Source organism: Diabrotica virgifera, chromosome 1, assembly GCF_917563875.1.
Source record: "Diabrotica virgifera virgifera chromosome 1, PGI_DIABVI_V3a".
Classification (NCBI taxonomy): Eukaryota; Metazoa; Arthropoda; class Insecta; order Coleoptera; family Chrysomelidae; genus Diabrotica; species Diabrotica virgifera.
Genome location: NC_065443.1, coordinates 56,514,489 through 56,526,916, shown reverse-complemented (window position 1 = coordinate 56,526,916; position 12,428 = coordinate 56,514,489). Strand labels below are relative to the sequence as shown.

The window sequence follows — 12,428 nt, the reverse complement described above, 5'->3', positions numbered from 1 at the left end:
TTATTCGAGACATTTTTTCGAATTGTGGGTAGATGAGGCTATAATCGGAAAAAACGATTTATCGTGATACCATAAGTAAATTATAGAAACGGTCTAATATCCCGAGAAATTCACTTCCAAATAAAAACCAAAAAATACGTGTTTAATATTTTTCAAGAGCCTATCGAGTACCATCAAACATGACCCTCCACTCCACCCCCTGGAGGTGGGGTAACTTTAAAATCTTAAATAGGAGCCCCCTTTTCTATTTCAGATTTGGATTTCTTACGTAAAAATGGCGTTATGGATAGATGGCGCTATAATGGGAAAAACACTATTTATTAGCGCCATCTATCAACAATTCTAAAAAATGTTTCGAATAAATGTTACTTATTTTTTCATGAGGAATCCAAACCTGCAATAAAACATGGGGATTAATATTTGATTTTAAAGTTACCCGCCACTCCACCTCCAGGGGTGGAGTGGAGGGTCGTGTTTGATGTTATTCGATAGGTTCTTAAAAAATATTAATTTTTTATTTAGAAGTGTATTTCTCGGGATATTAGACCGTTTCTATAATTTACCTATTGTATCACGATAAACGGTTTTTTCCGATTATAGCGCCATCTATCCACAATTCAAAAAAATGTCTCGAATAAAAGTTGCTTATTTTTACGTAAACAATACAAACTGCAATAACAATTGGGGGTTTCCATTTAACATTTTAAAGTTACCCACACCCCACCTCCAGGGGTTGAAGTGGGTGAGCGTGTTTAGTGTCATTAGATAGATTTTTGAAAAATATTGAACACGTATTTTTCAGTTTTTCTAATCCATTTTCATTTCGAAAATTATTCGATCGTTCCGCGAATAATTCGATCGCCCAGGCGACGAGTACCACCCTGGGCACCAGGTTCCTCGGAGACCATCGTAGTCATGAAATTCGTGTTCAGTGACCTCCAAAACCCCTAAATATAAAAATTGAACTCATGTCCGTCAATATTTCCTGAGTTCTAAATTTTTCATTTTCCATCTCTTCGAGATGCACTTTGAAAATGCATTTACTTATGCACAAAAATTTTTGCCGGAGATCAATTTAGTTCACAAATTTGCCTCTCTCGAATCGAATGCAAAAAGTTGCATGACGATTCACCTTACTGCACAAAATTCCTAGGTTTTGGGCTTTTTAGTGTTTCGTTGCTTCGTCTAACCGGTATGTTTAAATTAATATGATACATGTTAAGTTTTAAGAAAGATGGCTCAAAGAAATCAGTGTTTTAGGAGAAAAGAAATTGTTTTCTGGGTGTAGACACAAACCTTATGTACTGATATTTCGTTGCAAATTATATCTTTAGTTTATTTCATATAGAAACATCTTCAACAATAAAGTCTCCAGATAAAACAAACAATATTAACAATTGAATAACGCACTTATAATATTGTCTATATAATACTTGTATAAGCCAATCTTATCATTTCACTCATAAATAAATTTATAGCGATAATAATCAATTGGCACTCTTTAGATAAAACCCTACTTTTTGTTATAGATAGACATCGTAACGATAAGTGTTATAGTCAATACGAACAATGCTGTTTTTATAGTTAATTTTTCTAAACAGCCGAGGCAACATGTCAAGTGTCAAATTCCTCTGCTTGGTGTTCCTGGCAGTTGCGTGTTCATCGTGTTGTGCAGGTAGGTGAAATAATTATTATTTTTTGATTTGAGTACTGAAACTATTAGCAAGTTTTTTTAATCATATTTATTCACTCGCAGTCATACTTGTTTGTCTATTAAATCTTGTTCTGAAGCTATTTCCTTGTAGACCAGGGCGCATCTGTTTTGAGATGGACGTTGAGAGGTGACTTAAATTTTTTTGCAGAAATTGCTTGAAAATATCTTAAATAATAATATTTGAGTTATCCTCCCAATAAAAATGATCCGAAACATTGTTTAAATAATCAAAATATCAAAATATGAAGGAAAAATTCGATTCTTTTATTGGTTTTTGATTATAACTTTAAAACTATTCATTTCTGAGAAAAGTTTTACTGTTATCAAAGTTGCGTAATTAAATTTCCTACAACACAGAATTGGTGAAAAATTTAAAAAATAGTCACCCTTGTTGCAAAATAGCAATAATTGCGAAAAAAAAAACATACAAAAACAAGTATTCGCATTTTACGTTTTTCAACCATTTATGCTACATTTAGGACCTTCATATTTTACTCAGAAAAACTTTATGATATAGTAAAATAACACTGTAAATTTTATTAAGATCAGTTAAATAGATTTTGCAATCCAGCTTTCGCAAATAAAATTCATTTTTTTAAATGTTGCAGGACTGAAAATAAAGCAGGTATCAAGTTAAATTTTTTTTTGCTTATAGAAGTGTACTGTACCTTTCATTTGCAATTTACAAAATTAAAATAGATTAATTACCACGGCGTCAGGAAATTCTTTAAATAAACATTAATTTTTGGTGCTACGAGCAGGACAGCGTTGTACGATTCACACAAGTTGATTTACACCAAAATTTCTTCCAATCTTTATCTAATATATTATTTTCTTACTGTATATTTTGTTGTATTTTATTATTTTATTTCCACAAAAATCAAACTAATTATATTATTGTTTGTGAAATATTGTTTAAACAATTGCATATGTTTAAAAATAATAAACTTTTATTCTCTAAGTTAAAATATATGAACAAAAAAGTTTTTGCTAAAAAAGTGTTATTTCAAAGGATAGAGTATGTGTTTTTATTTTGTCATAAAAAATTTATTTATTTATATCGAAATGTAATAAAAATTAAAATGTATCAATCATTATCAAAGGTCATTGGAATGCCCAATCAGAGCAAACTATCCGTTATCCTGCGCGTAGCACCAATAATTAATGTTTATTTAAAAAAATTACTGACGCCGTGATAGTTAAAAGATTTTAGTTTTGCAAATTGTAAATGAAAGGTACAGTACACTTCTATAAGAAAAAAAAATTTTTAACTTGATATCTGCTTTATTTTCAGTCCTGTAACATTTTGAAAAAATTAATTTTCTTTGTGAAAGCTGGATTACAAAATTTATTTTGCAAAATGTGTTAATCCGATCTTAATGAAATTTAGAGTCTTGTTCTACTGTATCACAAAGTTTTTCTGGTTAAAATATGAAGGTCCTAAGTCTAGCACAAGTGGTTGAAAAACGTAAAATGCGAATACTTGTTTTTATATGGTTTTTTCGCAATTATTGCCATTTTAAAACAAGGCTGACTATTTTTTAAATTTTTAACCAATTCTATATTGTAGAAAATTTAATTATGCAACTTTTATATCAGTATAACTTTTCTCACAAATGAACACTTTTAAAGTTATAATAAAAAAACCAAGAAAAAAATCGAATTTTTCTTTCATTTTTTGACATTTTGATTATTTAAACTATGTTCCGGACTTTTTGAGAGGGAGGATAACTCAAATATTATTATTTGAGTTATTTTCAAGCAATTTCTGCAAAAAAATTTGAGTCATCTCTCAACGTCCAAATGTACTAATATTTTACAGATGCGCCCTGGCCTATTGTGGAATTTTTATAAGTAATTAACTATTTGGATGGGAAATAAGCCACAATTAAACTGAAAAAAATAATTTTATTAACGCTTCGACGCCCAAATCGGGTGTCGTTTCGAAAATACAAAATACTACTAAATTAAACAAAAATGTTGTTGCTTAGTAGAAAATTCTTCTAATAATTTATTTAATCTGACTCATTTATATCAGCAATTCAGACATATTATACATTTTAAAGTAGAAAACTTTAAAATTATATTGCCAATATTTATGAGTTGCGTTCCTGGGACGACTTTACTGAAATATAGTTCATTCGATTACATGAAATCAACTCCAACTCAAGAATATCCGCCACAAAAAAATCATAGCATTTGATCTGTCTTTAAAAAGACAACCAAATGCAACGGGGACAGTAAAATTCTCGCGTTATAGATTCCATAGTAAATCACGAGGGAAAACCATGAGAAAAACCAGGAGATAGATCTCAAATATGTCAACACGCATAGAATAATGAACACAGAGTTCAGTGGAGAGATTCAAGTATGGTCCTGAAAGAAACATATAGTAAAAAGAGAAAAATCAAAGAAGCGGCTCTAATTATGCTAAATGAAACCAATTGTGTCGCAAATTCCTCGGTAGAATGCAGTAGGATGTGGTTACCCATACTGAGAGAGGAAGTCAATAAAAAGAAAATACTACGATTAGTAAGTCAATAACATATCGAGTTAGTATATATTTTATATTTTAGTCTTACTTATATATCTATGTATTATTAATATTATTTCTAATTTAAATAACATATTATATTATAGTATATATTAAAGCCAAAGTCAGAATTTGGTATTAGTTTTGAGAGTAAACTAAATGTAAGACCAAATGCTTACTTAATTTAGTAGTATTTTGTATTTTGACAACGACACCCGATTTGGGCGTCGAAAGGCTAATACCTTTTTCAATTTAATTGTGGCTTATTTCCCATCTAAATAATGAACTATTAAATCTTCTTCAACTATTATTTAATATTTTTCGGAGAATACTAGAAAATATGAACTAATAACTCCATATCATAAAAAATACAATAATTAATAGTCCATTTACTCACGGTTTTTGCTTTGAATTTTAAAGAACCCTTTGGATTGACATCAAATTTGGCATCCACACAACTATCATGTCAATGAAAAAAGTGATATTGTGTTGATGTGTGTTTTTGCCCTGGGGGCGACTTTTACCCCTTTTCAGGGGTGAAAAATATACGTTTAAAATAAGTCCGGAAGTGAATACTGCCTAATTCTAAGCAACTTTTTTCTATAGTGCTTTTTTTACTAAGTCAACACTTTTATATGTTAATTTTTCAACAAAAACAAAACATATTTTTAGACGGTTTTTTGCAAATAAATTAAAAAGTAAGTATTTTATCGAAAAAGTCATTGTTAGCAAAAATATTGCTTAAAAAGACGTTAAACAAATTATGCACTTATGAGGTCTCTGGACTCAGTAGAAGCAAAGTTGTAGCTAATGAAAAGTAGGTTCATATTCGTCAAATCTCAAATCGAATATCTCAACGTGAAATATCCAAAAATGAAGCATTTTTTGGAGAAAACTCATCACAACTTTTTTAAAAAAGCAAAAAGTGTTATTGTTTTTTAAACAGTTTCTAGCATCAAAAGTAAGCAAGTTACGCACAACATATAGTTGGTATTTTTCTTGGTAAAAAAAAATCGGGAAAATCACAAAATTAGCATCTTAAATAAATAATTCGTTACCGCTTCACAAGTTGCTTTACTTATGTATTATTTTTATAAAATCTGCAAGTTTCATCGATTCAAAGTGAAAAAATTTCGAAAAAATTTAATTTATAGTAAGATGTTTTTAATTTTGAATTAAAAAAAAATGTTTTTTTTGGAAATAACTTTAAAATTATTAGTGATACCAAAAATCTCAAAGAGTAAAAAAATGTAGGTTTTACTTTTCTGAAAAACAGTTAAAAACGTGGTTTTTTGGTTGAAAAATGAACATATTCACTCGAAAATTACTTCTTCAAAAGTATTAACTTAATGAAAAAACGCTACAAAATAAAAAAATTTTAGAACTATTCAGTTTATTCATTTCCGGACTTATTTTGAACCTACATTTTTTTACCTCCGAGTAGGGGTAAAACTATTCTCCAGGAAAAAAGCACACATCGGCACCATATCAATTTTTTTCTTTGACATTTTAGCTATAATATGCCAAATTTCATATCAATCTTTTAAAATTTGGAGGTTTTGCAATATTTTACCATGAATGAATGGAAACTCACAACCATATATTTGTTTAGATGTTAGAACTTCTTTAACTATTATTTAATATTTTTCAAAGAATAGTGGAAAATATGAACTATAATTCGATATAATAATTAACACAATAATTAAGCAGTGCTTAACTGTTTTCATATTAGCCCTAATTTATCAAGTAAAAAATCCTCCTAATTCCATAATCGTACAAATATTAAATGATTTTGATAACATAGATTTTTTTATTTTACAGATTTTTACATCCTCTATGTATAATTTTTATTAGCGATGTATATGTTACGGTCAATGTGATAAGTCCGGTCTGTATTAATAATTACCGGTAAATATTAATAGTAACCGTAGGAGTTAGTCAATGTGATTAATAATGCCTTTATAATTACATCTACCGGCTATTATTAATAGTTTCCTAATAATTCTGGTTAATGTAATAAAAACGCAATTTGGGCTTCACTATTGTTTATTTATAAAATTTGATAATAAAGTTAAACACTTAAATATAACTCATTAATCAAAAAAACCTAACTAGACATGCAATAGGTAAAAACAGACTCGTATTTGGTAATAAAGTTAACCTTTAACTACCCGCGCATCAAGTTATAACATAACTACACGCGTGGCGTACTTTATACGCCACAAGAGAATACACTTAAAAACAGCGGTTTTGTTTATTTTTTTTTTGAAAAAATACGCTTAGTTGTTTGTATAAACCTTATTCGTCATCAGTGAATACTTGGAGTTCCTTCTCAGTAAGCCAATTGGGATTTATAACTGGAATCATGGAATAACTGGATTCCATGATAAATAAAATTATTAATAAAAAATTTTTTGGAATGTGATTTTTTACAGGAGAAAAAGTATTGTTTATAAAGGAAAATATATTTTGTGCCATAATGACTAAAAAACAATTGAAATATGTACTTATATTAATATAATCGTGGTGTATATTGTCCACCACCGGAAACAACAAATAATAAACTGTAAATTACGATCTTCCCAGAACGCCGATTAGAACGAAACTAAAACCAAATTGTAAAGCACATTCCAGTCATAGGTTAGAGAGATAAACAAGGTCAAAAATTAAATTTTTAAATATATTTGCAGTAGAATTCTTATATCTGGCGTACAAAATACGCCAGCGCGTGTAGTTAAAGGTTAAACATTAAAACATAATTTATCAATAAAAAAACTCAACTAGATACCTAATAAATAAAAACAAACTCATACACACGCATTAGGCTTTTAGATACCGGACTATAATTACTTGCTTTTGCAGAAAAGGCTCTTGTGGCACTTAGAATAACAAAGAACGCTTAATTTGTTGCATTTGCAGCGTTTTTAATTTTTGCATTGGCCACTACAATAAAATTGCGGAATCCTTGACTGCCTAAATTCGAATCTTTACGAGCGCATTTACTTATATCTACTAAATTTACAATCAAGATGCAGCAGAAATAAACAAACCAAGACACGTTAAATGCTACTAGGAGCACTCTTGAATCATAATTTACAACATTGTAGTATAGACTGATCTCAGTATCAGGCGTTCCATTGACTGATATAAGTGTTTCCTTGCAGGTGGTAAATTCGTTTCTTGCATGAAGTTGGTTCAAAATGCCATGCTTATTACCTAGCTTGTACAGCTTTTCATCTTTAACAGAAATAATAACGGAAGTAAAGTTTCGGCTATGGGCCTTAGCTCTATCATCTTCTGGAATTCACCCTCTAATATTTTAACATACTTTTTCAACAGGAAATCTATCATGAGAATGGTTTAACATTTTGTCAGATTGTTTCACAAGTGACTGTTTAGGAAGATCTAGAGTCTCCTGAATTTTCTTTTGAAGTTTTGTCAATTGCAGTGCCATCTTCTTTGTCCTTCATTTTTTTAACGCTAATACTGGCATTCTCTTTCTCATTAACAGCAATTATGGCACACGCATTATGTTCCATTGGGCTATTAGTGCTATCTGTAGAGTCCGGATTTCTAAGCATAATGCTTATGGTAAATAATACAAGCAGGACTATTTTCTTTTTAAATATGAACGAAATATGCAAAAATAAGTCATTTTGACAGCCCCTTTTATGCTTTTTTTGATTTTTTTAAAGTATTATGCCTTTTTTGAATTTTTGTGCTTATTTGGTGCTTTTTTATATACTATTATCACTTTTTGCATTTGCGAACAGAAGAAATTTAATTTTGATCTATGTAGTGCAATTGTGGACTCTGATCTTCCATTAAATAAATTGCAAAATAAAAGTTTTAAATCATTTTTGGAAAAGTACCTACTATCGAAGACATGTACCGGATGAAAGTACTTTGCGAAAAAATATGTTAAATTGCATTTACAATAAAACCAGAAAAAAAGTAAAAACACTAGTGGGAAACAATAATTACATCTGGTTTGCTGTGGACGGGACTACGTATATTTGTGGAAGATACGTCGCTAATTTCATCATAGGCGTACTTCACGAAGGAATCTTGACGAATGGTTATTTAGTGTGCTCAAAAGAACTAGAAGCAATAAATAACAATACAGTTCCAAGATTCGTAAATGACGCTTTAACAAATTTTTATCTTCCCGAGGCTGTGCCTACCAACAAAATAGTATTAATGCTTTTCGACGCTGCACCATATATGATCAAAACAGCATGAAATCTCTAAGTGTTTTATCCAAATCTAACTCACTGTTAAACAGAACAATTTAAGAATTATGAACGGCTTCTTCCAGCATAGATGCATTCATAAATATACTCGGACCCAACCTACTGAGTCGAATGAAAATTAACGATGTAAGGGTTTATAGAGGAGCAACATGCGGCAGTGACCATCATCTTCTAAAAGCGGAAGTACTGTTCCCCGGAATGAAATCTCAAAAAAATCTAAATCCACGAGAACAAGGAGGAAACAAATTGGCACCAAAAAAGAAATACAACCTAGAAAGCTTACAACAAACAAGCATAAGAACGTTATACGAAAAGCGACTGGACGAGAAACTGAAAGGACAATATACATTTATAAATACGGAACATCTTCATACACATATAACACAATGTATACACGAAGCTGCATATGAGGCATTGGGGGAGTACAAAGACAACATAAGAAATAAACCATACTGGTGGGACTTAGAAATAGCCACCGAAATAGACGATAAGAGAGAAAAGTACCGGAAATATATGAGTACACAGAAAGATTCCGATAAGGTTTTATACAAAGAAGCACAAGCAAGAGTGCGGAAAAAAATCACACAGAAAAAAAAAACGAAACGTGGACAAACAAATGCAATCAACTTAACGCCTATATAGGGGGGACAAGAAACACAGAGAGCTGGAAATTCCTTAAAACGTTGAGAACAGATACCAAAAGGGATATAATAACACCGATTACTCTGGAAAAGTGGGATGGCTATTTCAAGCAGTTACTAGTAGAAAATAGAGAAGATTTTATTAAAAACGAAGATCACGAAAGTTTCAATGTAATTGTCAGTGGCTCACCGATTCGGTTAAGACTGGAAGAAGTACGAAATGCATGCAAATCCCTAAAAAATAGAAAAGCGTCAGGGCCTGGCGACATAGCACCAGAACTGCTCAAATACGGTAGCAACACCCTGTAGGAATACCTAAGAGATCTATTTAATAGATGTATGAATGGCGAAGTCATACCAAAAGAATGGCAATTGTCTGTAATTTCTACAATACACAAGAAAGGCAGTAAAAATATATGCGATAATTACCGGGGAATATCTGTCACAAGCACCATCAGCAGAGTTTACGGAAAAATTATCAAAAATAAAATAGAAGAAGAATACAAGGACTTAGAGGCCGAAGAGCAAGCCGGTTTCCGCGCTGGCAGATCCACCACTGACCACTTATATTGTGTAACACAGTTAATAGACAAACAAATAGCCTACAATCAAGAACTGCATTTAGTGTACATAGACTTAAAAAAAGCATATGATACTGTACCACAAAGTAAACTTTGGGAAGCCCTCGAAAAAACTAACATCAGTCTGAACCTCATTAAAGCTGTAAAAAATCTATACCAACATAATATAGCAAAAGTTAAGCTAGGCAAGGAAATCTCGTCAGGATTTGAAGTGAATAAGAGTCTTAAACAGGGCTGCTGTCTATCGCCGACACTATTTAAAATATATTTAGAGCAAGTTTTGAAATCCTGGAAAAGGAAATGTAAGAATATGGGTATACCGCTAAATGATGATAACGTGCTATACACTCTATATTTTGCGGATGATCAGATTCTTATGGCCCAGGATTATCACGATATTGAATATATGACCCGAAAAATCATAGAAGAGTACCGGAACTGAGGTTTAGAAGTGAATACCAAGAAAACGGAATATATGTGCGTTGGAGGTATACAGCAGGATCTAGCGTTGGAAAATGAAATAACTATTAATCACTGTCAGGAATATAAATACTTGGGTCTTACAATTACACAAGATGGAACGTTGGACAAGAATATCCAAGAAAGGTGCACACAAAACTCATTTTGGCAATCAACTTAACACCGTATCGTATACAGATATATCGCACCATACTAAATATTTTGTAGGATATTGCTCTTTTATATTTGATTACCAGAAATGCATAACCAATAAAATCATTTCATTCCTCTATTGTTATTCCAGGTAATAACAATATTTCTAAATATGCTTAAGTACAAATTAGAAAGTACTTACAAATTAGAAAGCTATTAAAAGGTAATTAGAAGGATTACGATGCCCGGGACTCAATTCGACCATCTAAATATTTTGACCCTTCTTAATTTAGGTATATGGGACTCAATTTACCTATGCCCGTATTAATAGTAACCGGTAATTATTAATAATTTCCAATTAATCATACTTACCGTAACATATAGATATTAATTGATTTATAGATATGCAATTTAATTTAAAGTATAAATGTCATGAAGATATTTTAATTATTGTTCGGTTTTACAATATGTCATCAAAGTTCTCTTCTTTTTTACTTCCTGCCACACCTGCTGTATATCCGCTGGCCCTGGTTCTCTTCAGCTGCCTACAGGGATTTTTATTTTCTTCTGCGTTAATCTTATTAGCGAGGCTACTGTTGCAATGTTATCTTGGTTTTAGTTTCCATGTTCTTGAAGTTCTACTCTATTTTCCATTAAAAGTTCTGTGAAATACTCTTCCCAGTCTTCAGGCTTTCTTCTCTCTATGTTTCTACTTTTTCTTATCTCAATTTTTTTTATAAACTTCCAGCTTTCTTTGCTGCTGGTTTCTCCTTGAAGAATATGTTCTCCAATACATTTTTGTATTTATTAAACCAGATTTCGCTTCACTTTATTGAAATGATTTGATTTAATGTATTTTTGTCGGACGTTGGTATTGCACTATTTACGATTTTATGTGTTGCTCAAATTATTGAGTAGGTACCTATTTTTTCCATGTCGGGACTAAATACATCGATAATAATTATTATTTAAATATTCAACAAATTAGCGGTTAATTTTATTATCTTAAAAGCATACACTTATACTTAACGGAAATTATGATAAGATCTCTTGCACCTAGCTGCAGCTGAATAGAGTGAAGTGCATTTTATGACTGTGGAGTGAGGACGAAAACAATACACGTCCGGGATTTTACTGTTCCTCCTCTTGTCGTTCTAATTCAAATGTTGTTCTTTTTATAATATCAGGAGGAGCTTGGAGGAGTAAGGGCGAACTGCAAAAACGATGTTTCGGGAAAACTGAGTTAAAGTTTACAAACATGTTAGAATAGTAAGGGCGAACAAGTGCTGTTACTAGATTATGCGGTTTATTGTCGCATTTCTACTATAGCATGCGGTCTACCGAGAGATACGGTGTATGATTTGTATTATTACAATGCCGACAAAAAATTTTTACAAAGTGAATAAAACGTGTAAATCTTATGAATTATTATTTTAATTTTACGGATTAATCCCAAATAAAGTAGTAAATTGATCTAATAAAGTATTAGCTTGTAAAATTACTATAATAATCTTTCTTATTTATGCCTTATATTCACTATGTAAATATGGTTTTTGTCGGTGTCACGTTCTATCGGTACATCGGCTCAGCATTACAATATTTTCTCAGAAGCGTTGAGCAGAATAATGAAAGGCGCCTTTGTAAGCGGAAAGTTTATCGCCAAGTACTAATAAAAATTACAATATACAATAAATTTTTGCAAACTTAGTTTCTCTACTATTATGCAAATTACTCCCTAAACTTTTCCTATGGTATGGAAATCCTTCAGGTAGATCCTTAAAACTTAAGAGGATTTTGCAAGATTTTTATGAAATAAAAACAGAGGTTTAATACTTTTTATTCTATAAAAATAAACATCCCTAGTGCTTTTTATAAAATTCACAAATAAAGCTTCAATTGAATTCAATTTGATTTTCATCGTCTACAGTTTCTTCGTCTTCTGTATCTCACGAATTAAAGCTACTAAGCTACAGAAACACCGGCGCGTTAAAAGAGGAGAAGGGGCGAACCTCGAACGGAAACGCAACGAAAGCCTGTGGGTTCGCCCTTATAGTCCAGAAAGCCACTGCGCATCCGCTAGGAAAAATATTCTAA

The 12,428-nt window shown here is 31.2% G+C and overlaps 1 protein-coding gene across 1 annotated transcript in view; it reads left to right on the top strand.

The window, feature by feature from the left end:
* Positions 1 to 1,510: 1,510 nt before the first annotated feature.
* The window catches only part of LOC114327733 (sodium/potassium/calcium exchanger 4), a 167,061-nt gene continuing 156,143 nt past the window's right edge, over positions 1,511 to 12,428 (top strand). Inside the window, exon 1 of the mRNA XM_028276437.2 lies at positions 1,511 to 1,675. Within this exon, the coding sequence (XP_028132238.1) occupies positions 1,612 to 1,675 (64 nt within the window). The 5' untranslated portion in view covers positions 1,511 to 1,611. The remainder of the gene's footprint in view (positions 1,676 to 12,428) is intronic.